We start from the raw sequence: 25,460 nt of genomic DNA, 5'->3' as shown, positions 1-25,460 counted from the left end.
ACTGGGTCTTATTTCTGAGTAAACATGAGTAAGATTTCATTTTCACTTCTATTCAACATGCTCTTTTAAGTAATATAACAGTGTGATTCCCCTCCCCAACACCCATATATTAGAGAAACCAGAAGAGGGAGGAATGAGATTCCTAGAGCCTAGAATAAATGTATATTGTGTATCTAGTAATTTCCCTGCTATAAAATCAATGGTTTATGCAACAGACATCAAGTTCCAATTTTTTTCTCCTACAAGGTAAATATGTCTACAGATTTAGAGGGAACAGACATGTTGGCAGAGAAGGCGGATCGAAGGGAGTACATTGATTTGTTAAAGAAAATGTTGACAATTGATGCAGATAAGAGAATTACTCCGCTGAAGACTTTGAACCATCAGTTTGTGACAATGAACCATCTACTGGATTTCCCACATAGCAACCAGTAAGTTTCTGACAGATGTTTGAAACAATGTTCGTTCATTTATTCATTCACCCTTGTAGCCTGTCCCTCCCTCAAGGTTGAGACAAGTAAAAAAGAAAGCATATGAAATCCTTCTAGAAGTTCACTTTAACACAAAATAAATTCAAATTAGAGCAAACTTGATTTAATCAAAGGAATTCCCAAAGTGTATTTATTACCTCAATGGAGTTACTTAAAAAAAAAGTTGTTGCAGCTACTTATTCCACCAACACCTTTGATTTCTCACAGTCAGAATCTTTATATCCCAGATATAAAGTGGGTGCTTGGCAGCCACTCCAAAAGTATACTGTTAGGATCGGGAGCATCTGGCCTTCTAGAAGTTGTTGCACTACAACTCCTGATTATCCCTGACCATTTGCCATGCTGGATGGGGTTGATGGGAGTTGGAGTCCAGCAACATCTGGATAAACACGGGTTCCTAATCCCTGATCATTACTGTTTGAACTGCGGGATTTTGATGGAGAAAGGATGGCACTCATGGTTATATTGATGCATGTTAAAATAAGGTGCAGAAGCATAGCACACGTAGCCTTACATGCTTGGTAATTAACTACAGTTTCACAGCCACACAAATCTCTTTGACATCTCATTTCCTTTTAGTGTGAAATCCTGCTTTCAGAACATGGAGATATGCAAGCGAAGAGTTAATATGTATGACACAGTTAATCAGATAAAAAGCCCATTCACAACACATGTTGCACCGAACACAAGCACAAACCTCACCATGAGTTTCAACAACCCGCTCAATACTGTGCACCATCAGGTAATTAGTTGTTTATTATTATTATTATTAATATTATTATTATTAATATTATTATTATTATTAATATTATTATTAATATTATTATTAATATTATTATTATTAATGTTGTTGTTGTTATTGTTTTGAGGAATGAAAACCAATAAAAACGGCTTCCGTCATTTCCTGGAGTGATTCACCTTAATCTAGATGTTGTTATTCTAGATTATTAATCATGAATTTAATCTGAAATCAATGCTATATGTAATCGGCAGCTACCGCTATGCAGTGGCTGCCTTATGAGTTCCATACCCAATTCCAGGCATTGACCTTTAAAGCTCACCATGGCCTTGGACCTCTCAAGAGCAGCTCTCCTGTGACCTGCCTTCATCCCTCACCCTTTCCCATTGTAGCTAACTAGCTGTTTAGTATTATACTGCTCACCAGCTGGTCTGTAAAATATGTCAACAAGACAGAAAGTTGGGTTAAAGTGAGCGGGAAGCCTGAAGCATTTCTTTTGTATTGGTTTTTGTGGTTGATTTTCAAATGCTTGAGCAAAAGACATGTTTTGGTTCTAATGATGTATGTTCCTGTTTTCCAGGCTAGTGTGTTGGCTTCAAATTCTACAGCTGCTGCTACTCTGTCTCTGGCAAATTCAGATGTTTCACTGCTGAATTATCAGTCGGCTCTCTACCCATCTTCTGCAGCACCAGTTACTGGTGTGGCACAGCAGAGTGTTTCCTTACAGCCTGGAACCACTCAGATCTGCACCCAGACGGATCCATTTCAGCAAACTTTCATTGTGTGTCCTCCTGCTTTTCAAAGTAAGTGTGTGTGCGTGTGTGTGTGCATGTTGGCGTCTTTCCATACGATTTACAAAAATAATATATAGCAGTTTTAAAGCTAACAGCTAAGGTGCACATATATTACATATATGCCGCTAAAGTATAATTTGACACTTTTCATGTTTTAAGAGTTAAAAGTAAAACTCTAGCATGGTGCTCAGTATACAAATTCTGAAAATCGAAAGTTTTGAAATAAGTAAAATAGGATACAATGTGCAGCTGAGCAATGGATTCGCTTACGCTTATTCTAGGCTAAGTGAAGTAATCCAAGATGATTTGAGGGTTGCTGCAGACAAACTTTGATTTATTGTTTCATATAGAGTTGGATTTGGGGGATTATTATGTATTCAATTTATATCACACATTTCTTACTGAGCAAGTCCAGGGAGGGTGCAGATATTGTGCCCCTTTTCACAGAAGTCGTGGGCAGGGTGGTCCCCGGTTTCCTTCATGAGTATTGCACAGGGTGCTTGTGGATGTACAGCTACTTTTACTGAAGTAGGCACATGAGTCTCCATTACAGACCTTTATATAGCAGACAAGGTATTGAGTGAGCTCAACTGCAGTAGCCTGCTGATAGAACCAACCTCTTGCCCAAGTTGGCTTCATCAGTAGTATGTATGGAATTACAGTTCTATTTTGTAGAGCAATGGTGCTTTGTTGTCGATTCCCCATGTTTTGAAATCTATTTCAAAATGCATTGCCACATTGTACATCCCAAAGAGAGCTGTAGCTTCATTATCTATAGATACACTTATATCTTATTTGAGCATTACTCCATATTGGCCTCTAAAAAAACACTTTCAGAAAAGTTGGAAAATACAAAGATATTGCCAGTAGCCAAGCAGTAGATGACCAGTTTCCAGATTGCAGTAGCTGCAGCCTGGGATGAAGCTTCTCATGGAGCTGGGAAAACTTTATTTTAACAATACAGATGCCTCTCAGTCAACAGCTGGCATCCCAATATCCAAATGCCATTGTGACCTGAATGTTAAGAGCAAAATCACTAAATGGGTTTGTGGCAATCCACCACCACAAAGGAAGGTGTTTTTGAATAGGTGGTATTCCAGAAAAATACTGCTTAGACTGTACAGCTGGTCTGCTGCACCAAGTGTGTAGATAGACTTAGGCATTTCTCGGTGTCAGTAATTATTTGCTTTGTCTTTGTTTCGTTTGCTGGTAAGTGGGCTCTGAAAAGTGTTCAGATAATTAAAAGCAGTAGATTAACTGTTCTCTTTTCGTTATTTCCTACAGCTGGTCTTCAGGCAACCACAAAGCATTCTGGCTTCCCTGTTAGGATGGACAACACTGTTCCAATTGTGCCACAGGCACCAGCAGCTCAGCCATTACAGATCCAGTCCGGAGTTCTCACACAGGTAAACGTAAGGAGAGCCCTTAAAATGTCAGTAAATTACCCCGAATACAATTACTGGTTTGTTCTAGATTAAAGTTGGGAACCAGAAATTACTCAAAGTTGGGTAGCAGAGTCCTGCCTTCCAATACCAAAGACAAGACAAGAAAGCATGGAAATTAGTCTGTTTTTTAATCTAATCATCTATCTACATTAAAGGTTTGGCCCTAATAAATGGGCTAACCTATTTAGCTAAAATAAAGTTGTTTTAAATTCTTCTCAGTTTTTATAATACTGTTCTATTATGGATACTCTGTTTTTCTACACCACTCACATACTATCTGAATGCAGAGTGGTTTTTAAATCCTTAGCTATAAATGAAGTGCAAGTGCAAGATTTCATATGGCTACGTTGAGTCCCAAGTCGATTCCTCTTCCCTTTTCCTCACTCTTTCTCCCCTGCCCCCATTCATAGCAAGAATACTTGTTACAACTGCATTGTTTCATTTTGTTGTGATGTATTCGTAAAAGCTTAGATGATATGAAATAATTAGATTTCAGTATATATTATTTTGGTACTCTAATCCCATTTTATATCCTACTAGAAAAACCAAAGTGATATCTGCTTCCAGGAATACTTGTATTTTGCTAAAAACTAATGCCGATTTTTTTTCTTTGAGTGAACATGTTCTCAGGTGGGGCGAAAGCTCCCTCTAGCCTTCAAAGGCAGAATCGCAGCTTATTCAAAGGATTTTGCACACATCCACTCACCTTACGCGGCTTTCTCCTGCCTTCACTCTGAGGCAGTTGGGGTTCACACTCGGCTATTCAGATTTGCTCAGGCTTGTGTTTTGGAAGCGATTTCCATTCAGCTTGTGGTTATTTTTGCAGAACCCACTACCCCCACGCTTTAACAAAAGAATTCTAAAACTAAATTGGCACATCTTCAGTGAAAGGGGAAAGGAAGTTCTTGTGAGTTTGATATCAAATAAGAAACTTCGCTTTGGGGTTTTTTTATGGGGAGGGGACTTTTTCTGTGTGGTCTGGTTGGCAGTCCCCTTCCTGCATCTTTCCATGACTGTTTCAATCACTTCTACATTTGATTTTTTCACCTTGTCACTTGACTCCCTTTCATTTTTTTCCTCCTTAGTGGCCATTTCCTTACCACTTCAGGCCCTTGGGAGTTAAACAGACCAGTTTTTTCTCTCAGCATTTTAGTGGCTGTTGGGTTCTTATACTGGTGCCTTGCCATTGTTGCCTCTCCCCAGAGCTCCAGCCAGTGCCAAAGCAGTGCACCATTTTAAAGTAGCCGTTTGGCAAAGCTATTGGCCATAAGGCAAAGAAGCTTAGCCTGTTTCCCACCCCCACTGGAGATGATCCCCATTCGCTCTGAGTCAGTGTGCTGCAGCAGTTGAGGAAAACTTCAGCCACATTTGGGCGGGGCGGGGGGGGGGGGGAGAGCAGTGACAAAAACCTACATAAATCTAAAGCCAAAGTCTTTAGGGCAGCTGAAAGCATCATATTCTTCCAGCCTCTTGCGGTGACAGTTTCCTTTTTAAGTTCCAGCATGCTTTAACAAATCATAGCTCTGCTGATTTGGAGGTGGCTGAAGGCACATTGTGGAACAGAATCCAATGGCACTGTGGGATAATCTCTGCTGAGATTAATCCAACTCCATTAGGTCTAAGGAAGTCTGATCTGCTTGGAGTAAAAAGGCAGGCTGGAGGGAGTTTGGATATTTTTCCTACAGCTTGCTTCAGGTCAGTGGAGATAAGGAGGCCCTTTCTGAGGGGCTGGAAGTAATGTTGACCCAGTCACGACTTGTGGCACCTTTTGAAGAGGATTTTGGGGGTTTTTTTTGCTCCTTTTCTCTCTCAGGCCATTTCTGTGCCTCATAAGGCTCCTGTTCACAGCTGCTCTCTGTAACATTATCATGACCTCTAATCCAAGTTTGCCCTGTAATTTAGCTCTCTTCCAGGCTTTGCCTAGCACTTTCAGTAAATCTTACTTGGGTGCAGCTTCAGTTGACTCCTCAAATGCTGCTCCAGATTAAAGGAGCCTTGTTCGGTGACTTTGCTAAAGAGCTGTTGGGTGCTTAGCAACAACCTGCAGTCATTGCCTCACACTCCTGGCAGTGTCTGCTCAAGCTCCTCAGCCAGTTATTGTTCCAGTATCACTTCTGGCTCCAGCAGTTCCGGCTGTTGTACCAGCTGAGCTATGGGATTCAAGTGGCCCAAGGGAAAGGCACACAAGAAGTGTAAGAGCTTTTCTGCCTATAGGCAGTTGGAAGATTGAGGATGCTGTGTTTGAAGAGGAGTTTTCAGACATTGATGACTGGAGTGAAGGACCAGAGGTTGAGGAAGTTCCTTCTAATAGGCACCATTCCTGCCTCTTCTCTGAAAACCTATGACACCTCTGGATCTTAACAAGCCTATGGATAAACCGGCTTGCATTTCTTCTCGTCACCTCAGCTTCACCTGAGAGAGAAGGCAAATGGAAAAGGCTTCAGTAATATATAAGTAATAATCACAATGGTATGAGGAGAAGGTACCTGTTGCCGTAATTATTCTGGTGGATTTGTCTGACTTTGCTCGAAGGGAGTCTGCCTTCACATGCACAGGTCCAGACAAGAGCACAGACTTGTTGAAGAAATTGCTGATGCCACAGTCCCAAAGGATCACACCATATTACCGGTAAATGTCTTCAATCAGATGAACCAAAGCTATGAGAGCAGGAAACAGCTCAGTAAGCCAACAGTGCCTTTCATTGGTCTTACTGAAAGTAAAAAACTGAACTGGCATTGCTGTCAAAATGGAGGAACTTGAATCCTGGGCAGCTTCTGTGCATGCCCCCAACACTTCACGGGCAGATACTGTGAATATTATGAAAGGAAGAGCAACATGGACAATGGATATGAAAGAGTTGCCATCTTTGTTGTAAACTGCACTGTTTATCTCAGCAAAACTGTGTTGTAAGCGAGGAAGAGAATAGATCCATTTACTTTCAGATGGCCAAAGATTAAAGCAAACAATGTGCTGCTTCTCCTAGGCTGTTTCTTTGCATTATGCAGGCTACTCTACCTGTTGTGAAAACTCCTAGGACTGGTATTCGTAACCATGATTTGCCTTATGATGACGCTTGCCCTTCAGAAAGTAGGAAGAGGAAGGCTAGAGGCTAAGATTTATCAGCTACTTTAAAATGAGGATAAAAAAAATCCTTCCAGTAGCACTTTAAAGACCAACTAAGTTAGTTCTTGGTATGAGCTTTCGTGTGCATGCACACTTCTTCAGATACACTGAAACAGAAGTTGCCAGATCCTTCTATATAGTGAGAAGGTGGGGAGGGGTATTACTCAGAAGGGTGGTGGGAATGGGAGATTGGCAGATAGCTGAGATGAGCCTGTTGACGAGTCTTAACGACTCCAATAGGTCTTACAGGAAAAGGCAAGGGGTGAGAAGGTGCCTTTTCCTGTAAGACCTATTGCAGTCGTTAAGAGTCGTCAACAGGCTCATCTCAGCTATCTGCCAATCTCCCATTCCCACCACCCTTCTGAGTAATACCCCTCCCCACCTTCTCACTATATAGAAGGATCTGGCAACTTCTGTTTCAGTGTATCTGAAGAAGTGTGCATGCACACGAAAGCTCATACCAAGAACTAACTTAGTTGGTCTTTAAAGTGCTACTGGAAGGATTTTTTTTATTTTGACTATGGCAGACCAACACGGCTACCTATCTTTAAAATGAGGCTGCATTTTAAATTGTATTTTAACCTGTATTTTAAATTGGTTCCCCCCCCTCTCTTTTCCCCTATTATGTTTTTACTATGATTTTATTGGTGTTAGCTGCCCTGAGCCTGGGGAGGGCGGGGTATAAATAAATATTATTATTATTATTATTAAAACAAAGGACACTTGACGACTGTTTTTTAAAAAATGTTTCTATTAAAGCTTTATTGGTTTACAAGACACTTTATTGCTTTTCCTTCATAATTCACCTGTTTAACAGGGATTCCTTTTTAAGATTTTCCTTCTTAATTTACCTGTTTAACAGGGCTTCCTTTTTAAGATTTACCTGTTTAACAGGGCTTCCTTTTTAAGATTCACCTGTTTAACAGGGCTTCCTTTTTAAGACTTACCTGTTTAACAGGGCTTCCTTTTTAAGATTCACCTGTTTAACAGGGCTTCCTTTTTAAGATTTACCTGTTTAACAGGGCTTCCTTTTTAAGATTCCACCCCCCCCGCATCCAGTTAGCAACCTCATTCCCCACATGCACTCCTCGTCCCTCCAGTTTGAGTGTTTTTCCTCCCCCTCCATTTAAACTCCCCCCTCCAATGGCAATGGGCAGATCACTGCCAGTTTTTGATACTGGGATTGCAGCCTGGTCTATTGTGTTCATTTCATGGATCAATGGTCTCATTAGATAGTAAAATTCATGTTAAATTGCTGTTTTGTTTTTAATTGTCTGGAACGGATTAATCCATGTTGCATTACTTTCTGTGGAAAAGCACGCCTTGGTTTTGGAACGCTTTGGTTTTGGATCAGACTTCTGGGATGGATTAAGTTTGATAACCACGGTACCACTGTACCCCACTTCTGCAATGTCCACAGAAAATTGCTGAAGAAGTAAAGAGGGGCTGATGCTAGTTAAAAATAAACATTTTTATTTCCAGGGATGGGGAACCTGCTGCTGGGAGGTCGTAGGTGTCCCATCCTTGATATCAATTGCTAAATCTGAAAAGGATACGCTGCTGTCCCCCAGAAGGATTGGAATTGGTGCTTGTGCTAGGCCCCAAATTGGTCTCAAAAGTCCTGTTGTTCTGAGCATCTCAAGAAGAACCAGTGAGATGCTAGAATAGCCAGTCATAAAGTTACCCATTGTGAAGTGCAAGCCCTACAGTGGCTAAGGACTGTTTCAAAGATTAGTCCCAATATTAGACTAGTGTTTGTTAATGAAAAAGTACTATAATGCATTGTCAATTTTTTGTAAACTTCTATTTGAATCTTAAGCGGTTCTTTATTCTGAAGTATTGACTCTTCCAGTGGAAGGAAACTGTATTTTCCATGGCTTAGATGCTGCAAACAGTAAATGATGTGTATATTCTGGAACTTTCTTTTCCTTGAAATAATAAAATGTTTTGGAATTGCCTCTTTTATTTCCAACTTATGGAACATGAATGAACCAATCTATTTTCAGTACTCCTCATGTTTGCATGTGTTCAATCATATGTCAGTTCTGTCCCTTTTCCCCTTTAAATGAAATTCGAAACTCTGGAAAAAAGAGAGGACTATACTAAGAACTGGTCTGGTATGCCAATGAGTTTCCACGATGGATCAGACTTAAATGCATCAGCTAAAGCTCCCAGCCATTGGAACTATGATTGCTTTAGTTTGTGTGGGATGCCCAGTTTGAAGACTCTCACATGCACAAATTGGACTTTGGTCTCAGGAAGGAATGTGATCCCAGTGCATCAACTGTGCTTGTGCTGCACCTGTATTTTCTCAAGCTTCTCTGTGGCTGTACAGAATTATTGGACAATTCTCAACAGGATCCAGTGTGACTCTGTAAGACTCTGCTGAAGGTGTACTTATAGCGGACAACTCTGGATTCTACACATTTTTTTGTCCTGGACTTTGGTGGTTGGTGTGGTAATGAGATGCACCTTGTGGCTGCGGCATTGGAATGTGGATCAAGCTTCTCATCTGAACCTCTCCATGGAACCCTGTGTGGGACGAAAACGTTTTGGCGAGAAGGTAGTAAAGGACATTTTAGTTGAATCCAGGTTCAATCCACAGAGATGACTGACACTCTTACAGATATTTGCAACTGATACCAGCCATTTTATTCTGTCACTTCGGTCTTGTTCTAGGTTTTCCAAAGAGTCACATGCAGGTGATTCTTTCCAGCTTGGAAGATTGCTCTTGGCTACGAATATAAGGAAACAACTATCTTTTTCCTGCGTGGACAGGTGCCAGTTTCAGTGACGTAAGTTTCTGTCTGTGGTGGACCAGCAATGTAGAGAAGGGAGTACCATTGAAGGAAGCCACAGTGGACATCATTCATTTTGGATGCCAGCCTCTTAATCTTAATCTTAATCGATTCCAGACTCAAACTTCGGGTCCCTTGCCTTGCTATTCAGCACTTCTCTCTGTAGTTTCCTTTTCACCATGTGCTTTTACGTATGACAACACTGTAGTGAAGAAACAGTGGGTTGCCGAGAGAGAACCTGCTCTCTGGCACTTCAAAATGAAGCATCTAGACCCCATCTGAACAGTGTTTTTCCTGTATGTTTTCCTTGTTTGTTTTTATATTTTTGTGGTTCGTGTGGGCTGTAGCAGATTGGACAGCCATAAACTATTTGGATGTGAGCAGAATCTTCTTAAACAAGCTGTAATTCTGCCTCTGAGCATTAGAGGGAACTCATATTCCACCAGAGAACACCTTATCACTCAAAGGAAAAATACATTTCAGGTAAGACCAACAGTCCTGTTTGTTTCAGACCAGAAGATCCAGAAAGCCTAATGGTTACATAAATGGCAAATATAATTTTGTGGTCTTTGCCATGGGACTTGGGTGATATCATTGCAAACATGTTCAGGTCAGGCATGAATAAATGAAAGATGCACTTTATAACTTGTCCTTTTTTATATCTATTGTGGAAGGCATTTGGAATTACTCAAACTAGCACAACAGAAATCCAATATGGTATTCTTTGTAAGTGCAACAAAACAAATGATTCTTATCTATTAGAAAGTGAAGTTTTAAGTCAGTTTGGTTGTGGAGATGTTTAATGAAATTATTCTGATCATTGAATTGCCTTTTATTTATTTAAACAAAGTCAATGGACAGGCAGGTATTGCTGTTTTTATCTTAAAGTACCAGAACACTGGTTTTGCAATCTTACATGTCCAATAGGACATTTTGGAGGCTATTAGTCTTTCCAAGCCTTCCCTGCACTAGTTTAGATATTCCTCAGGATTAATACTGTCTTAAGTGCAGTAAACACAAAAGTTTTTGTTCACTGAAATTCAGGAGTACTTAATATCACTTAATATCACTTCAGGCAAGAGATACTGAATTAAGCTGATAGAAAAGCATATTTATATCAGAGCATACCCATGAGTTCTGCAAGCCACTCAAAAGCGCCACTAGTTTCCTTGCGGAGAAAGCCTTTCTGGGCCTGTTTCCTCAGTACATTTGTTTCACTCACTGCCTAATCTACATTTCAGGGAAGCTGTACACCACTAATGGTAGCAACTCTTCATCCTCAAGTAGCCACCATCACGCCGCAGTATGCGGTGCCTTTTACTCTGAACTGCGCAGCCGGCCGGCCAGCGCTAGTAGAACAGACGGCTGCAGTACTGGTAATTGCCTCCCTTGATTGTGTTCACTAACGGAGTTTTTGTTTTAACTTAGACTTGCAGAGGGCATGGAAGCATGTGCCATCTTGTGGCTGTGTTCTTGCTACATCTTAATGTCTCGTTGTTTTTCCTCCCCAACATTGCTGAAGCACTGTCTGACTCTGATGTTTAGTGTTGCTCTGTAAAGAATCCAGATCCATTGACTGTTGTTCTTTACTAGCCTAGTGTGTTGATCAATCTCTTCTCCTAGTCTGAGAAGAGTGGTAATTGTATTTCTTCTTTCTTTACTCTCCTATCTTTTTTAACATTTTATTGATTGAAAACAAGGGGTATGGCCCTTAGGTTGACTCTGCCATACGCATCTGGGCAGCCAGGATTTGACAAGTTAAGCTTTTTAAAGCTTCTTCGCATGTAGAAATGTTTCAGGCACTGAAAACTTCTAATATCGGCAAATACTTTATTAATAAACGGCTTTAACAGTACAGATTTCTTAACCTCTGTTGAACAATGCTGACCTGCAATTCTCCCTGGCTTTTCATTACCTCTGACCAATCATTGGCAGTGTGCATCATCCTCAGAGAGATGTTGCTTCCCACCAATACTTTTAGTTCTTTTTGCATTTCTTGGTTGAGATTAAAGGTGAGCTCTTACCTTCCAAACTGTTTCTCAGGATAGTTTGTTCTTAAACTTGCTGGAGATATTAAGGGAAGTGTCCATTTTCAAATTTTTCTTTCTCTCTCTGAATTTGACTGGTACCTTCAGTGGAATTCACACTGTAGGTGCCAAAAAACAGTCAATTGGAAACTCCAGAATCAGATCAGTGAAGTTTATGGAAACATTGCAGTGCACTTGAAACCCTGGTGTCCTCACGTGTCTTGCAAAGCACACTTCCATTTGTTACATACATCGTTGTCTTTTGTGGCTTTAAAGTGATAATTCATGAGCATCTTTATCTTCAAATAGATACATTCTGGAGCATTGTTGGCTCTGGTCAGAACCAAAGTCTCACCAGATGAGGAACTGCTTCTTTTGGCATTGCTGTTTACACCATAGCAAGTGTAAGAAGGCAGACAGGATGGGATCTTAAAGGTTATATAATTGCATGTGCTGAAAAGACAACTTAAAAGATTTCATAGGTCTCCTGTCTGCCTCCCCTCATTCAATTCAGATTGAATTTCAATTGTGGAAACATGGATGCCTATGCAGAACCTAAATGTTCTGTGACTAGCTGCTGTAAAAGACTTGAGTTTCTCATCCAGTAATCTGGTACATTCCTCTTTGGACATTGTAGAATACTTAATCCAGCGTTGTATATACTCGACTGTATATACTCTTAATCAAAATTCATTGACAAGGAAAGCTGTATAAGATCTGTATAAATCATTCAAATTAAGCACTTTGTATATATATTCAATCCTCTTTTGGCTCATGGGAAGGGGAGAAGAGCTCTGCAAGGCACTGACAACTTGAAAATCCTTTTGCGATTGCCCCCCCCCTTCTTTCTTTGATTTCACCAGGCACTGCCTGTGTTCTTTCAAACCTCTTTGCAGACTTAAGGTCTAAAAACTAGCTTTAAAAACACAGACAAAAACTTACATCCTTGGAATGTTGAATTTTGCACCCCATACTAATTTCCGTACTTGTGTGGTGCAATGACTGAATTTACACCCCCCACCTCCCAACTAAATCCACCTGCCTACTTGGATCCTGCTTTTCTCTCTGAATTTTGGCTTCTAATAGCCTTTTGCCTGAAGTGCTCACCTTTAGTGCTTTCAACACTTCTCCCTTTTGCCGCTTCATCTAAGTTTGCATTAGCCATTTGCTAAGCTTTGCATATTTTTGTCCCTCCTCTGTCAAGCAGTTCGTCGCTTGGAAGGCCCGATTTCTGCCTCCTGGTGGGACATTAGATCTCGCACTGTATTAAACTCTCTGCTTTGTCTTGTGCAGGTGTTGGCTTTTGGAAAGAGGCATGGTGTGACTTTTAACATAATTCTCTCTTTTTTTTATTATTCCGCTTGTATTGGCAGAGGGGTTAGCAGTTCTCTGCTTGAAGGCTTCTTTTTGGAACCAGTAATGTGGATCTGTTAATTGCAGAAATATGTCAACTTAAAATGGCATGTGTGCATGGTTTCACAGTTTGACCATATGTGTGGAACTCACTCTCTCTCTATATATATATATACTGCAGAACTTGTATCTTAAGAAGACTTTCTGTGTAGGGAAACCACTGTTATTGGATGGGTTTGAATTTAAATATGGAAAGTGCTGCAAGCTTATAACTGATCACTACACATTTAATTGTGATGAGCAGGGGAAGTCTACCATAGGAGTAGGTTTTAAAGAAGCTGTCAGTAGAGATTTCACTTTTTTTTGTATTTTTGTGCTGCTTTTCACTCACATGAGTTGCAAAGTGGCTTTCATACAATAAATAACATAGTAGAACATCACAAATGTAACATAAATTATAAAAAATAATTAACAAATTATCAATAAAACAACTACCTTCTATAAAACACTAATCTGTTTTTTAAGTTAAGAAAATCTCAGCAGGCTATGCCTTGCACCAGGATGCAGCCTTTGTGTCATCGTTTGGAGGGGGAGGAATTGTTAGAAGCATACACTCTGTCCACACCTTTCCCTTGTAAACCGTCATTTAGCAGTGGGCACAAAACAGAATCTCTTGCTCTCTAGAGTTGCTCGCTCAGTAGGGCAGAGATACAGCAATAGCCTCTCAGCCATGGAGCTGGTGCCATCTACCAGGAAGGAAAAGGCGACTGCAAGGTTGGGGTTGTGTGGACTTGCTTACAGAGCCAATCCTTCCTTCCTACTGGTGCATCCACACAATCCCTACCTTTTCCATCCCAGCAACTCCACTGCCAGGAGGCTAGTGCTGCTTCTGTGTCCCACCAGACGAGCCACCCCGCTTGCTTGGTCTGCAGAGCAGAAAGTGCTGTAGTGGAGCCACAGAGGCTGGATCCCAGTGGTTCCCAATTAGGGGTCCACGGAACGCACCCATGGGGTCCAGGGACCCCTCCCTTGCCTCCCCCCTCAACTAATTTTGTGTCCCTTTTTTCATGGTAACATCACAAATGTTATGGTCTGTTTTAGGGCTGTGTGATTTTTCAATATGTTGGCCAAAATCAGTTTTGAAATCACACTGTGATAACAATTTTGACCTAGCAATATGCAGCAATATATCACTCCTTGCACAAGGGAGAGCAGGGCAGCCGATTTCAAGGCAACACCAACATCGCATGATTGAGTGCATTTGATGTCAGCATGCCTGTGGTGTATGCAAAATTGGGTTCAATTTTGAGATGGGGCTCAACCTCCTCATTGGAGCCTGGCTCCTCACTCCGAAAGGCATCTCAACGTTTGAGTCAACCCTAAAAAAACTCAACTACAACCCTAAAAAAAAGTTCAACAGCTTTGGGATAAAATCCTTTAAAAATTCACAATTTCAATCCTAAAAAAAGGTCCAACAACTTCGTTTGGCCCTTTGGTCGGCCCTCACTGCCCTTCACTTCATCAAATCAGGCCCTCTTTGAAAAAAAGTTTGGACACCACCGTGTTAAGGGCTTTGTGTGTGGCAGCCGCTAGCTCCCTTGCGTCCAGCCACAGCACCGGTCCTGGGTCAGGTCTGACCCTGGAGGTGGAAAGGAGAGTCAAAGCAGTGTTGCTGCTGAGGCAGTATTCTCATGCTGGCCTGTGCCCAGCGGGTTCCCTCTCCCCTGCTCCCCGCATGGCGTGTGCAAACCTGGTGCAGAAAATTGTGGGTTCCTGGCCACTTCATGAGGGATGTGCAGGGGGCCCTGGAGCACCTAGCCCCCCTGCACCTGGCACCTGCGCCTCATGCCGAGGGAAAACAGGGCAGCTGACTGTCCTCATTTCAAGCCACCGTGGCACTACCTTCCCCCGTCACTGAGGTAGAGCAGCTTTACTTAGCAGGAAAGCTGCAGCAGCCACAGTGTATATTCATGTTCATTGGCTGCCCCCTGACAGCAGCTTGAAGCACCCCCCAGTCCTCTCCCACTCAAACTACATGCAGTGGAGGTGACTCTGCTTCCTCTTCTCCTCACCACACCCATCCCATCCCTGCAGCTGCTCCTTCCCTCATGCCCATACCTGACCTGCAAGCACCCCACCCGCCCAATCTCTGTGACTGCTCCTACCCTCATCCCTATGCCTGATCTCCAATTTCCAACATTGTGATATATTGGAATATCATGATGATTAGCTGCTGATATACCACAATGGTGAAAACCAGATATCGCTCAGCCCTGGTCTTTTTTTTTTTAGCATACCTAAAATCCTTTGCCTATTAGGGACGACCCCCAAAATTTTCAAAAGTAGGGCATCTGGTCAGTCATTCGGGAGCTTCAAAAGTTTTCTCCAGCCTGAAGATCACAGTGACCGATACCAAAAGGCATTAGTACGCTTAGCGATCCTGCAGAGTTTTCGCATTTCGCTTAACAGACTCAATGGCTCAGCATTTTGGCTAATCTACTTTATTTACATATAATACACTCGGAGCATTCTGACTCAATGGCTCCTTTCTCTTTCTCATCAGACAGCAAAGAGAAAGAGACAAAGGACAAATGTCCCACTTCACAGAACACAGTAACATCAAAACATCCTGTCTCCGTCACTTCCCACATTGTGGAATGAAAACATACACAGTCATGTGATAGAAAACAATCTCATGACTGCAAACACGGAGCAAGAATCCTAACACTAGACACATCAAAGAAGCGCTTCAGTTCAATGCGTTGCAAACTTTAGGAGAAATTGGGTTGGCAAAAATGGAACTCCACAGCACCATCTGGTGTTGTAGTGTTAGAATGCATAAACAACTTATATAAAGCGCTTTTTCCTTGCCAATGCAGCTGAGTCCAGAGTCTACTAGAAACAAAGTATGCCTCTAAAGCCTGTCTAAAATGTGTAGACCCTGGTAACTGAGAAATAGTTGTAAGAAGTTAAATTTCATTTGTAATCTATAGCCATTCTTTTTATAAAATATATGCTGAAGATACTTAAAAACCCCTGAGAGCCAAATAATTGTATTCTCTTGCAATTCTAATAGCTGGATCATATGTGCAGTTGATGTGCCTAAAGCCACTGTAATAGCAAGTTATCAATTTCTTTAGGGTATTTGCCCAAAGTTTCATACGCAGGCAAGGAAACTCTCAATTCTTGTTCACTTTACCTTTTGGAATACCCACAACTTTTTTATTTCTATAATGTGTGATCATCAAAGAAGTTGTTCCCCAACCATTTGGACTCAGCCAATCCTGCTGTACTTCCCTCCTGCCCTGTACCAACATCTGTTCTCCAAGTGTGGATGCAGAGATCCTTGCATGGATTGTGTGCAACAAACTTGCTGCACTGTGCAAGCATCTATGAGTTTGTATACTAAGTTAATTGGTGAGCAGCGTAGGTATTCAGGTAACTCCAAAAAGGCAGATTTCAGGCTGAAAATACTTTTGTGAACATTTACTTCCTTCCCATGTGATAACCAACCACTGGCATTGGAAGAAAATAATACTAAAAACTCATCCTCCCTCTCCCCACACACCCATGTCCTGAAGTCCCCAAGGCTCACCCACCCCAATAATTTGGAAATACCCCCCCCCCCCGAATACCGAGTCTTAGATGCATTCTGATACATTTTCTGCAGTACAATATGAACATCAAACTCAGTGGCAGGTGGCCTCTGTGATGTAAACGTAACAAGAGTGACAGGGGTGTTTTATCCCTGAATATCTTGTTCACTTCCTTTTGTAAAATTATTTGTAGAAATGCAGTCACATGCCGTTATCTCTGCAAGTTAACAGTCTACTTCTTTTACTTTGAACAAATTGATTTTTCTTCCCCAGTCTTTAAAACGTTAATCTTAGTAAACCTTTTGTTTTTCTGTTTGCTGTCTTGCAGCAGGCTTGGCCTGGAGGCACCCAGCAGATCTTGTTGCCTTCTACCTGGCAACAACTTCCAGGGGTTGCACTGCACAATTCTGTTCAGCCTACAGCTGTGATTCCAGAGACAATTGGAAGCAACCAGCAGTTGGCCGACTGGAGGTGAGCAGAAAAGTAGACGTAATCTTTCCACATTACATGTTTTGAGGCTTGAAACACAAGGAGATGCTGGTAGATTGTTGGACCTAAAAGAATTGGTTTCCCATGGACTGGACCTCCTCCCTCCCTCCCTCCCTCCCTCCCTCCCTCCCTCCCTCCCTCCCTTCCTCCCCAGTCTCTGGGGTGAACAGTAGTGCCGTGAGAAGGGGAGGAATCCCTGAAAATTGGGTGGAGGCAAATGCCGCAAGTGGGAGCTCCACGTCTGGATGTTGCTTCCACCCAGTATTTAAGGATTTGCCTCCGCAGCCCGCTCCATTCAGCAGAGTTTCCCGAGCCTCAGGGAATGAGGCTCCAAAATGAATGATTGAACTCTTGCACCATTTTGAGATGTAAAATAAGCAGTGAAACTTCATCTCATTTTCTATATAATGGGTGTGGAACCAGGGTCCTCCAGATTTTCTTAGGCGTGCATCATCTCTGACATGCTGGCTGGGGCTGATGGGAGTTGTAGTCCATAGCATCAGAAGGGCCTATAGGTTCCCCATCCATGCTTATATCACTTGTTTAATAGCATTGTATTGACCTCTGCCTTCTGATCAACCTAGCATTTCGAAAGCACCTCAAAGTGCAAGTAGATAAATAGGTACCGCTCCGGCGGGAAGGTAAACGGCGTTTCGGTGCGCTGCTCTGGTTCGCCAGAAGTGGCTTAGTCATGCTGGCCACATTACCCGGAAGCTGTACGCTGGCTCCCTCGGCCAATAAAGCAAGATGAGTGCCACAACCCCAGAGTCGGTCACGACTGGACCTAATGGTCAGGGGTCCACTTTACCTTTACTTTTATAATGAGTGCATGTAGAATTGGCAGTGAGACAATGGAACTCCCTTCTCCTGAGTTTGGTATGTTTTGAAAGCTATGCAAGACCTGTCTGCGTTGTTTTCTTTTGTGGCTTTTGGGAAAATGGTCCTGTACTTTATTGATGATCTACTAGGATTAAGGATATAATTCTCCCCCCCCCCCCTCTTGGGAAGCTTGTGGTGCTTGTCTGTTTAGATAGATTGGCAAACCAAGGACAAACATCAGATCATGCATTCTAAGGCAGTCTCCCCTACCTTCTGGTGACCTCTAACTTGGCCAGGCTGGCTGGGGTAGTCCACCATTATCTGGAGGAGGGCACAAGGATGGGGAAAGCTACTCAATGAGTTGGTGTCTTTTCTACGGTACCTAAGATGGGCATTTCTGCATTCTTTCCTTTTGCCTTTAGAAACGCCCATTCACATGGAAATCAATACAGCACAATCATGCAGCAGCCATCTTTGCTGACCAACCATGTGACTCTGGCTACAACCCAGCCTTTGAATGTTGGAGTGGCTCATGTTGTGAGGCAGCAGCAAAATAATGTCGTGCCAGCAAAGAAGAACAAACAGCCATCTCATAGTGCCACAAAGTAAGGACTTCTTCCCACTGTGATGGTTCTTGAACAAAATAGAGAGGAAGCACTTTTCAAACAGGCCCATATTATTTAAACTCTGTGAGTTGCCTAATAGCAGTAAAGTTAAAACTGGGTTAAATCTTACTTTGGCAGTCCTGTTCTGAGAACTGTCTTGTATTGGCACCTACAGATGTTTCTGTAGTTTAGAAATAGTTAATATAAGCCATCTAAACGTGGAGTATGAAAGATCTCAAGCGGTGTTTGGGACATTCACTGATATGGGCCTCCTGTGACTTCTAATTGATGTTATTTTGTACTGATTTGTACATTGTCCTTTAAGCTTCACTAGTCAAGCTAGTACAAATCCCTTTCTAACAAGGGAGTGTCAATATTGCCCACCAATGGATTTGCTTATGATAACCATCATTGTATTTTTCCGTAGGCCTGCATCTACACTAGAGGCAATTCCATCTCAAGTCTACTCTCTAATTGGGAGCAGCCCACTGCGTGCCACATCTTCCTCCTCCAATGCTTTCCTTCCAGGGCAGGAGCAGCACCAGCCCATAGTCATTCCAGACACTCCCAGCCCCCCAGTCAGCGTAATCACCATCCGCAGTGACACTGATGAAGAGGAGGACAACAAATACAAGCCTGCAAGGTAGAGGTTTTTAGCTCCTTCCTAAGGGACCATTGCTAATGCAGTCCTTTAGGGAATTCAAAAGATAAGTCAGGAATACCACTCAAGAATTTTTGAGCAGGTTCGTTTTTAAGTGTTGGGGGATAGCCATTGGATTGTTCATATTTCTTGGGACATGGTGGATAACTGGACACTGCTTTTATAGCTCTAGTCAGATGTTCTGGACAGTATTCTAGATCTGGTGGCTAGGGACCAATACACAACCATTTTTAGGCATGCAAGGAAGTTGTGGATTATGCCGCATAGGTTTGTTCTGTATGAGTCAACTAAACAGTAAGTGAACATAAAAGATAGTGTAATAAAATACTAATTCCACTGTTATTTGAGCTGGCACACTCGAGGGGATATCAGAAACTGTGCTTAGAGGAATGTGAACTTTTGCCTTCAAACCTTAAATTTCTTTGTCTTTATAAAGGGTAAAAGCTAAAGAAAATTGAGGGAGGCACAGAATTAAATATAAAGCTGAGAAGGGGTGGGAGAGAAAAAGGAGCAGTGCATCTGCATGGACTTGGAGAAATGTTGCTTGAAGTTTCAGTTGTATGAACCAATTTAGACATAATATTTGCTGGGTTTGTCTCCCCTGACTTGAATGCTAAGGGGTGGTTGGGGGGCCGTGCTTTAGAAAATGTGTTGAGTCAGAGTGATGCAGTGAATAGGATGATGGACTTGGACTGAAACACCTAGATTTCAATTCCTACTTCACCCTGAAGCTCACTTTGGGCCTGCTGCACCCACTCAGCCTAGCCTAATAGGGCAGTTTTGAGAATGAAATGGTGTAGTCCTCATGTTTGCTCTGGGGAGAAAAGATGGGGTACGAATGTAATACCTAATGCAATTCTTAGAATTGTGAAGCTTGCAGCAAGTAGTATTATACCCCTTTATTTGGCTCCTTTGTGTGTCTGAATGTCCTGAATATACATTTGGTGAAATGTTGTAATAAAGCAGTTGAATGTTTTTCTCTTAGCTTGGGCATGAAGCAGAGATCCAATGTCATCAGCTACGTTACCGTTAACGACTCCCCTGATTCAGACTCCTCGCTGAATAGCCCCTATGCATCAAATGCGCTTTCCACGCTCAGGAGCTCCGGGGGAACTCTAGAGCCAAGCCGAGGGGCAGCTGAAAGCTCCAACTCCCGCACCATTATTGTGCCTCTCAAAACACAGCTCAGTGACTGTATCGTAGCCACCCAGGCCTCAGGTAAGAATGGTTGCCAGCAAAACTGTCTTCCATCATGGAGCTCATTTTCATTTTAGTCTGTTTGTTTTATCTATCTATCTATCTATCTATCTATCTATCTATCTATCTATCTATCTATCTATATCTATCTATCTATCTATCTCAACAACACAGACAGCACTCTGTTGTATGTATTTATCTTTTGTGACCATTTGTATATATTTAAAATACAATAAAGTTGTTACTAGAGAGGGGCAAAGATCTATACAGTACAACTCTTCCCTCCAATATAAGAGTATTTCTACTACTGGCGACATTCACTAAGTTACCTCTTTATTTATCTTAAATGTATTTGTGTCACTTTGCACGAGGCTTCCCAAAGTGATATACAATGTAATAATATATATGAAACATAAAAACAGTTAAAACAGTTATCCAGCCATGTGTTCATTATAGATGTATGGTTGCTCTTGATGAGTGGAGGACTTGCTATGTTGAGCAATTTAAACATAGGTTTCTTATTTGGATGGGCATTTGCCCAGAGAACTGGCCTTTAAATACTCAAAATAGTAAGATTATCCTGAACTTTAAATTGCAACTAGGTTGAGTGTTTTATGGCCCATGCTTTGCAGACCCCCCCTCCGTGTAGGTGCTCCCTTGTTTGCTTGTAAAGCTATCAAGTCATTTTAGGATAATCTTTTTCACTTGTACAATTATTTCCCTCCATAGTAACTGGTTGCTATGCATCTTTAACAGAGCTGCATTTAATATTCCCCAGTTTCAAACTTTGTTTTGTGGAGGGAGCATTTTTAGAGTAATAAAAGTTCTGATAACTGCTATTTTTGTAATACCTTCATAGAAATCTGTGGTGTGACCACACTTGGAATACTGTGTACAGTTCAATTTATTACTGTCATGCTGCATGGCAAATCAGTTTTAAAACGGAGGGTACTAGCAGAAGTAGTTTTTCATATGACATGGATCAGCTGTTTATTGTGGCGAGGGGGTGGGGGAATTCATACAGTCTATGCTGGTTTCCAGCCACAATATCTAGTTTCAGCTCCTTTACAAAGTGAGGCTATCTTGTGGACTAAACGCTAATTTAACATTGCAGGTGTCCTGAGTAGCCTGAGCAAGACCAAGCCAGTGGCATCTGTAAGTGGACAAGCATCAGGGTGCTGTATCACGCCAACAGGATACCGGCAACACCGGGTGGTGACAAATGGTGTACAGCCGCTCAACCTTAGCCAGGTAATCAGGGCTGTCCTTTCAGATGAATACTGGCTGTAGATCCTGCTGTGGTGTTGGACATTAGCAGTGACTAGTGAAGCTTGAACAGTGAGAAATACTCCAAATGATGAAGCACAAGGGAGCTGCTATAGATGGGAATTGCAAGGGGTAGTAGAGGCAACTCCCCATTTGTGCGCAACCACACATGCATGGCGCGGGGAACCTGGAAGTGGGGAGCACTGGAGTGCCCTCATGGCTTGCAAGGAGACCCTCCCCAGGGCATGAAGAGGATGTCCTCTTTGGGCTCTGGGGAGGGTCTCCTCGGGAACCACAAGGAATGTCTCCTTGTGAGCCATTTCACTTAATGCACACAGGGGCCCAGAACGTAACCCCCACATAAGTGGGGAGTCACCTGTATTCAGGCAGATTTGAATTCAGTTGTCAATTCTGTTTGTACTTCATGTCCCTACAGTTTGGGGCCAAAATAAGGCCTGTGCACCAGATCTGCCACACATTGTTCCTTCCAGCACATTCCAGGAACCTCTACTATATGAAAGGTTTTTGAGTTGCTGTGGTATCTAGGCTTTGAGCCAGATTCAGTGCTGGGGAGAGTGCAGTGTCACAGAATCTTGGTTTTCAAGCTAAGCTATCATATTGTCTTCCTCTCATGTTTCCAGCTAAACATTTTGTGCTACAAATTGATGATATTGAGCAGTTCTAAGTAATATCTATCTCTCTTTAGAGCTGAAACCAGAGTTGGCTTGTGTCATTAGTTTGTTGCTTCAGAATAAGCATTGATAATTTTAGAATATTTAGAATTCGGAGGTAATCTACTCCAACTACTTTCTTAGTGGAGTATCTGCAATGCAGGATGCAACAGCAGCACCCCAGAGAAATGGTTGTCCAGCCCCTGCTTTAAATTCATCCAGCAAAGAACCTCTGTTCACTATTTTATAGCTCTTAAGTTCCTCCTAATGTTTAGCCAAAACCTGCTGCTCTTTAATTTCCGTCCTGTCCTTTGGAACAACAGAGAACAAGTCTGTTCCATCTTAGCCCTACAAATTATTCATCTACATGGATGGCTCCTAATACGGGTTCTTTGAATAATGTCCGTCTGAATGTTTTATCCATTGTACTTTCCCCCTGCTTTGCAGAACCAGCAAGGAACTGTCCTGGCTTCACAAGAGAGAAGTGGAAACCCAGCTCCACGGAGACAGCAGGCCTATGTCGCTCCCCTGCCAACAACGATCGCTCAGGCTCCCTACACCTTCCAGCATAGTAGCCCAGTGCATCCCCACTTGGCAGCAGCAACGGCGAGCCAGCCTCACATGTACACCTATGCACCTACTACTGCTGCCACTCTGGGCTCCACCAACTCCATCGCACATCTCTTTTCCCCTCAGGGCTCTTCCCGGCACACCACATACACCACCCACCCGAGCACTCTTGTGCACCAGGTCCCAGTCAGTGTGGGACCCAGCTTGCTAACCTCTGCCAATGTAGCACCTGCTCAGTATCAGCATCAGTTTGCCACCCAATCCTATATTGGTGCTTCCAGAGGATCTGCTATTTACACTGGATACCCACTGAGTCCTACCAAGATTAATCAGTACTCTTACTTGTAGCTCTTGGGCAGGGATTAATGGTAATTGTTTTCAACTTGATCGTAGAAGTGATGAGATCTGCAGTGGGTTTTGCAATATTCTAACAGCTCCACAACAGGACCATCTGCAGAATCGGAGGAGAATACTGGGACCACCTTCCTCTTGTTGACAATTCTCTGTATGCTGTCTAGAGTTTGGTTGTCACTTGGTGGAGCCCTGCTGTTTGGGGGAAAGCTCAGGTAAACACCGGGCAGAACCTTTTGAGTCATATTCACATTCAGATTTTACAGTTAAACTTTCATGGATGCTTTAAAACAACAACATCAAAGGCCTGAACCCCCGTTTATTTAAAGCTATTCTTATCTTAATCAAATGGGGAAAGGAAACCAAGGACTTTGTGAAAAGGCTGGATTTTTTTAACTCTTAAACTTACCCTAGTACTTGTTTAAATTATTTTAGCAGCTTGCACAAATCCATATTGCCACTAAAAATGCACATTTAACTCTAGGTTGCTAGGGCAGATTTATAAACTTGAGTTAGTATTTTAAAGTTAATTTTGTAATTCACATTCTTGATAGGCAATAGCTGAATTCTGCAAAAGCAGTTACCTTCTCATTTCTCTGTGTGTATATTTTATATATGTATATATATATATCTATATATTTCGCTCCCCAGTTTCTTGGTTTTAATTGTCTTTTGTTTAAAGCTAGTGTAGCAATTTTTATTATCATTCTCCATTTACACCATAAATCTTTTCCCTCTCGTTTTAAAATTTTAATGTATGAATCTCTAAAATAAAGTTGAGTTTAAAAAAAAAACCCCACAGAAAGTATGAATTTACTTTCTGTTGTATGTGTGATCACAGCCTAGAATATGGTTTTTGACTGTTTTGCCAGAAAGCTCTTGTTCTGTGCTGAAAAGCATAGGTTTGCATTATGACTTGAGGGCAGGAGCCACTGGAAACTTCTTCTGATTGGGACTTGCTGAATTGAATAGGAGATAACACATCACCTGTTCATTTCCATAGACTTCATCAGGAGCTCAGACAATTACACCCTTTCAGTTTGATTTTTTAAAAATAACATTTGGAGCTGGATTCCTTTCCCAGAAATGTAAGGGTCTCTTTCCCTTCATATCTTTCATTTCCTGTTCTAGTTATCTGAGGAATCCAAAATTCACCAAAACATCAACCTACTGATATGTACAACTTTTTATACTCCTGCAAGCATATCCCTCTGGGATCTTCTTGGCAGAAAACTTTAAAGCGCTCTTATTAAGACTTGTATACAGTAAGTGCATGTAGGAATTGCAAAAACATGACACATAAATTGCAGATTTTAAAGGTTTATTACTGAATTTAAAACTATTTTAGAAGTTTTGTAATGGTGGTGTTTTAATATTTTACAGAAAATGAAATATGTACATATTGATTAGAACAAAATATAACAAGCAAAATTTCCTGCTAATCCCAAATGTTCTGTCTTTGTAATCAAAATGTGTAGTGGTTATACTTGAACTACTCTGTACTTAGTGTTCGTCTAACTCTTAAATGTTTCTGGGGATGAAATTTATCTATTCCTTTGTATTTAAACCAAAATGAGTTGATACATGTTGGAATGTATGTGAAATAATGCAATTGTCTAGAGCTCATCACTGTAGCACTGAGAGAGAGAAAAATGGAGCCGCATGAGAGACAAGGATACCTTCTGATTTGTTTTGCACAGGTATGTGTGACTGGTGTGTCCCCCACCCCCACCCCCAAATATTGTAGTGCCTTAAATGATTATGTAGTGTGACTAGAGTTTACAGTGAGCTTGCCTTATGATGGACCAGCAAGCCCCTCCGCTCTCCGTCAGACTGAAGCAATTCATTGAGCGTATCCAACTGAGGATACATAAGTGGTAAAAAAAGGTTGCTTTAAGTTTCAATGCCAACATAAATGATCTGGCCAGAGCTAAGTATTTCACGTCTGTTGATTTCAGCTAGAAATTTAAGAGTGTGCTAAACACATTCCAACTGAAATTGATAGCCTCAGTTCAGACATCAAAGCCAAACATGGTTTCTGCTAACCATAGTTTAAAACTGATGGTACAGAGCTGCTTGTCTGCGTTTATTTTCTGTCCTCTGTGCACTCAGATTCATGTATATGTAGGTTTCCTCCTCAATTGCTCAGCAGTCTTAAGGAGGCAGAGCAGTGACTAAGTCATTGTCAGTTCGTGCATCACCATGACTTGTCCATTCAGACATTTTGCCAAACTATGTTTCTTAACCGTGGGTTGGTGTTATGTCTGAATGGGCAAGTCATGGTTGACTATCGGTCAGTAAACCAGGGAATCAGAAACCATGGCTTTACAACTATGCTGAGCAATTGAGGAAATCTACATATACATGAATCTGAGAAACCATGGCTTTACAAACTATGGTGATGCACGAATGTTTGTGTCCTAGGTATTTTATTTGGAGTAAAGTTTTCCCACCCCACCCCCGTT

At 41.8% G+C, this 25,460-nt stretch overlaps 1 protein-coding gene across 6 annotated transcripts in view; it reads left to right on the top strand.

The window, feature by feature from the left end:
* HIPK1 (homeodomain interacting protein kinase 1) overlaps positions 1-24,777 on the top strand; it is a 40,426-nt gene extending 15,649 nt beyond the window's left edge. For 3 of the 6 annotated variants that reach the window (XM_081195756.1, XM_081195754.1, XM_081195757.1), the window contains exons 6-16: positions 247-431; positions 1,071-1,233; positions 1,811-2,033; positions 3,309-3,430; positions 10,632-10,766; positions 16,695-16,837; positions 18,097-18,279; positions 18,707-18,922; positions 19,926-20,158; positions 21,252-21,388; positions 22,522-24,777. In XM_081195756.1, coding sequence (XP_081051882.1) covers positions 247-431; positions 1,071-1,233; positions 1,811-2,033; positions 3,309-3,430; positions 10,632-10,766; positions 16,695-16,837; positions 18,097-18,279; positions 18,707-18,922; positions 19,926-20,158; positions 21,252-21,388; positions 22,522-22,992 — 2,211 coding nt within the window. In that variant the 3' untranslated portion in view covers positions 22,993-24,777. The remainder of the gene's footprint in view (positions 1-246; positions 432-1,070; positions 1,234-1,810; positions 2,034-3,308; positions 3,431-10,631; positions 10,767-16,694; positions 16,838-18,096; positions 18,280-18,706; positions 18,923-19,925; positions 20,159-21,251; positions 21,389-22,521) is intronic. The other 3 variants (XM_081195755.1, XM_081195759.1, XM_081195758.1) reach the window with 3 other exon arrangements.
* Positions 24,778-25,460: the final 683 nt, after the last annotated feature.

This window comes from Podarcis bocagei (genome assembly GCF_964188305.1).
Source record: "Podarcis bocagei genome assembly, chromosome: 5".
NCBI classification, from domain to species: domain Eukaryota; kingdom Metazoa; phylum Chordata; class Lepidosauria; order Squamata; family Lacertidae; genus Podarcis; species Podarcis bocagei.
This window is presented reverse-complemented; position numbering and strand designations above follow the sequence as displayed.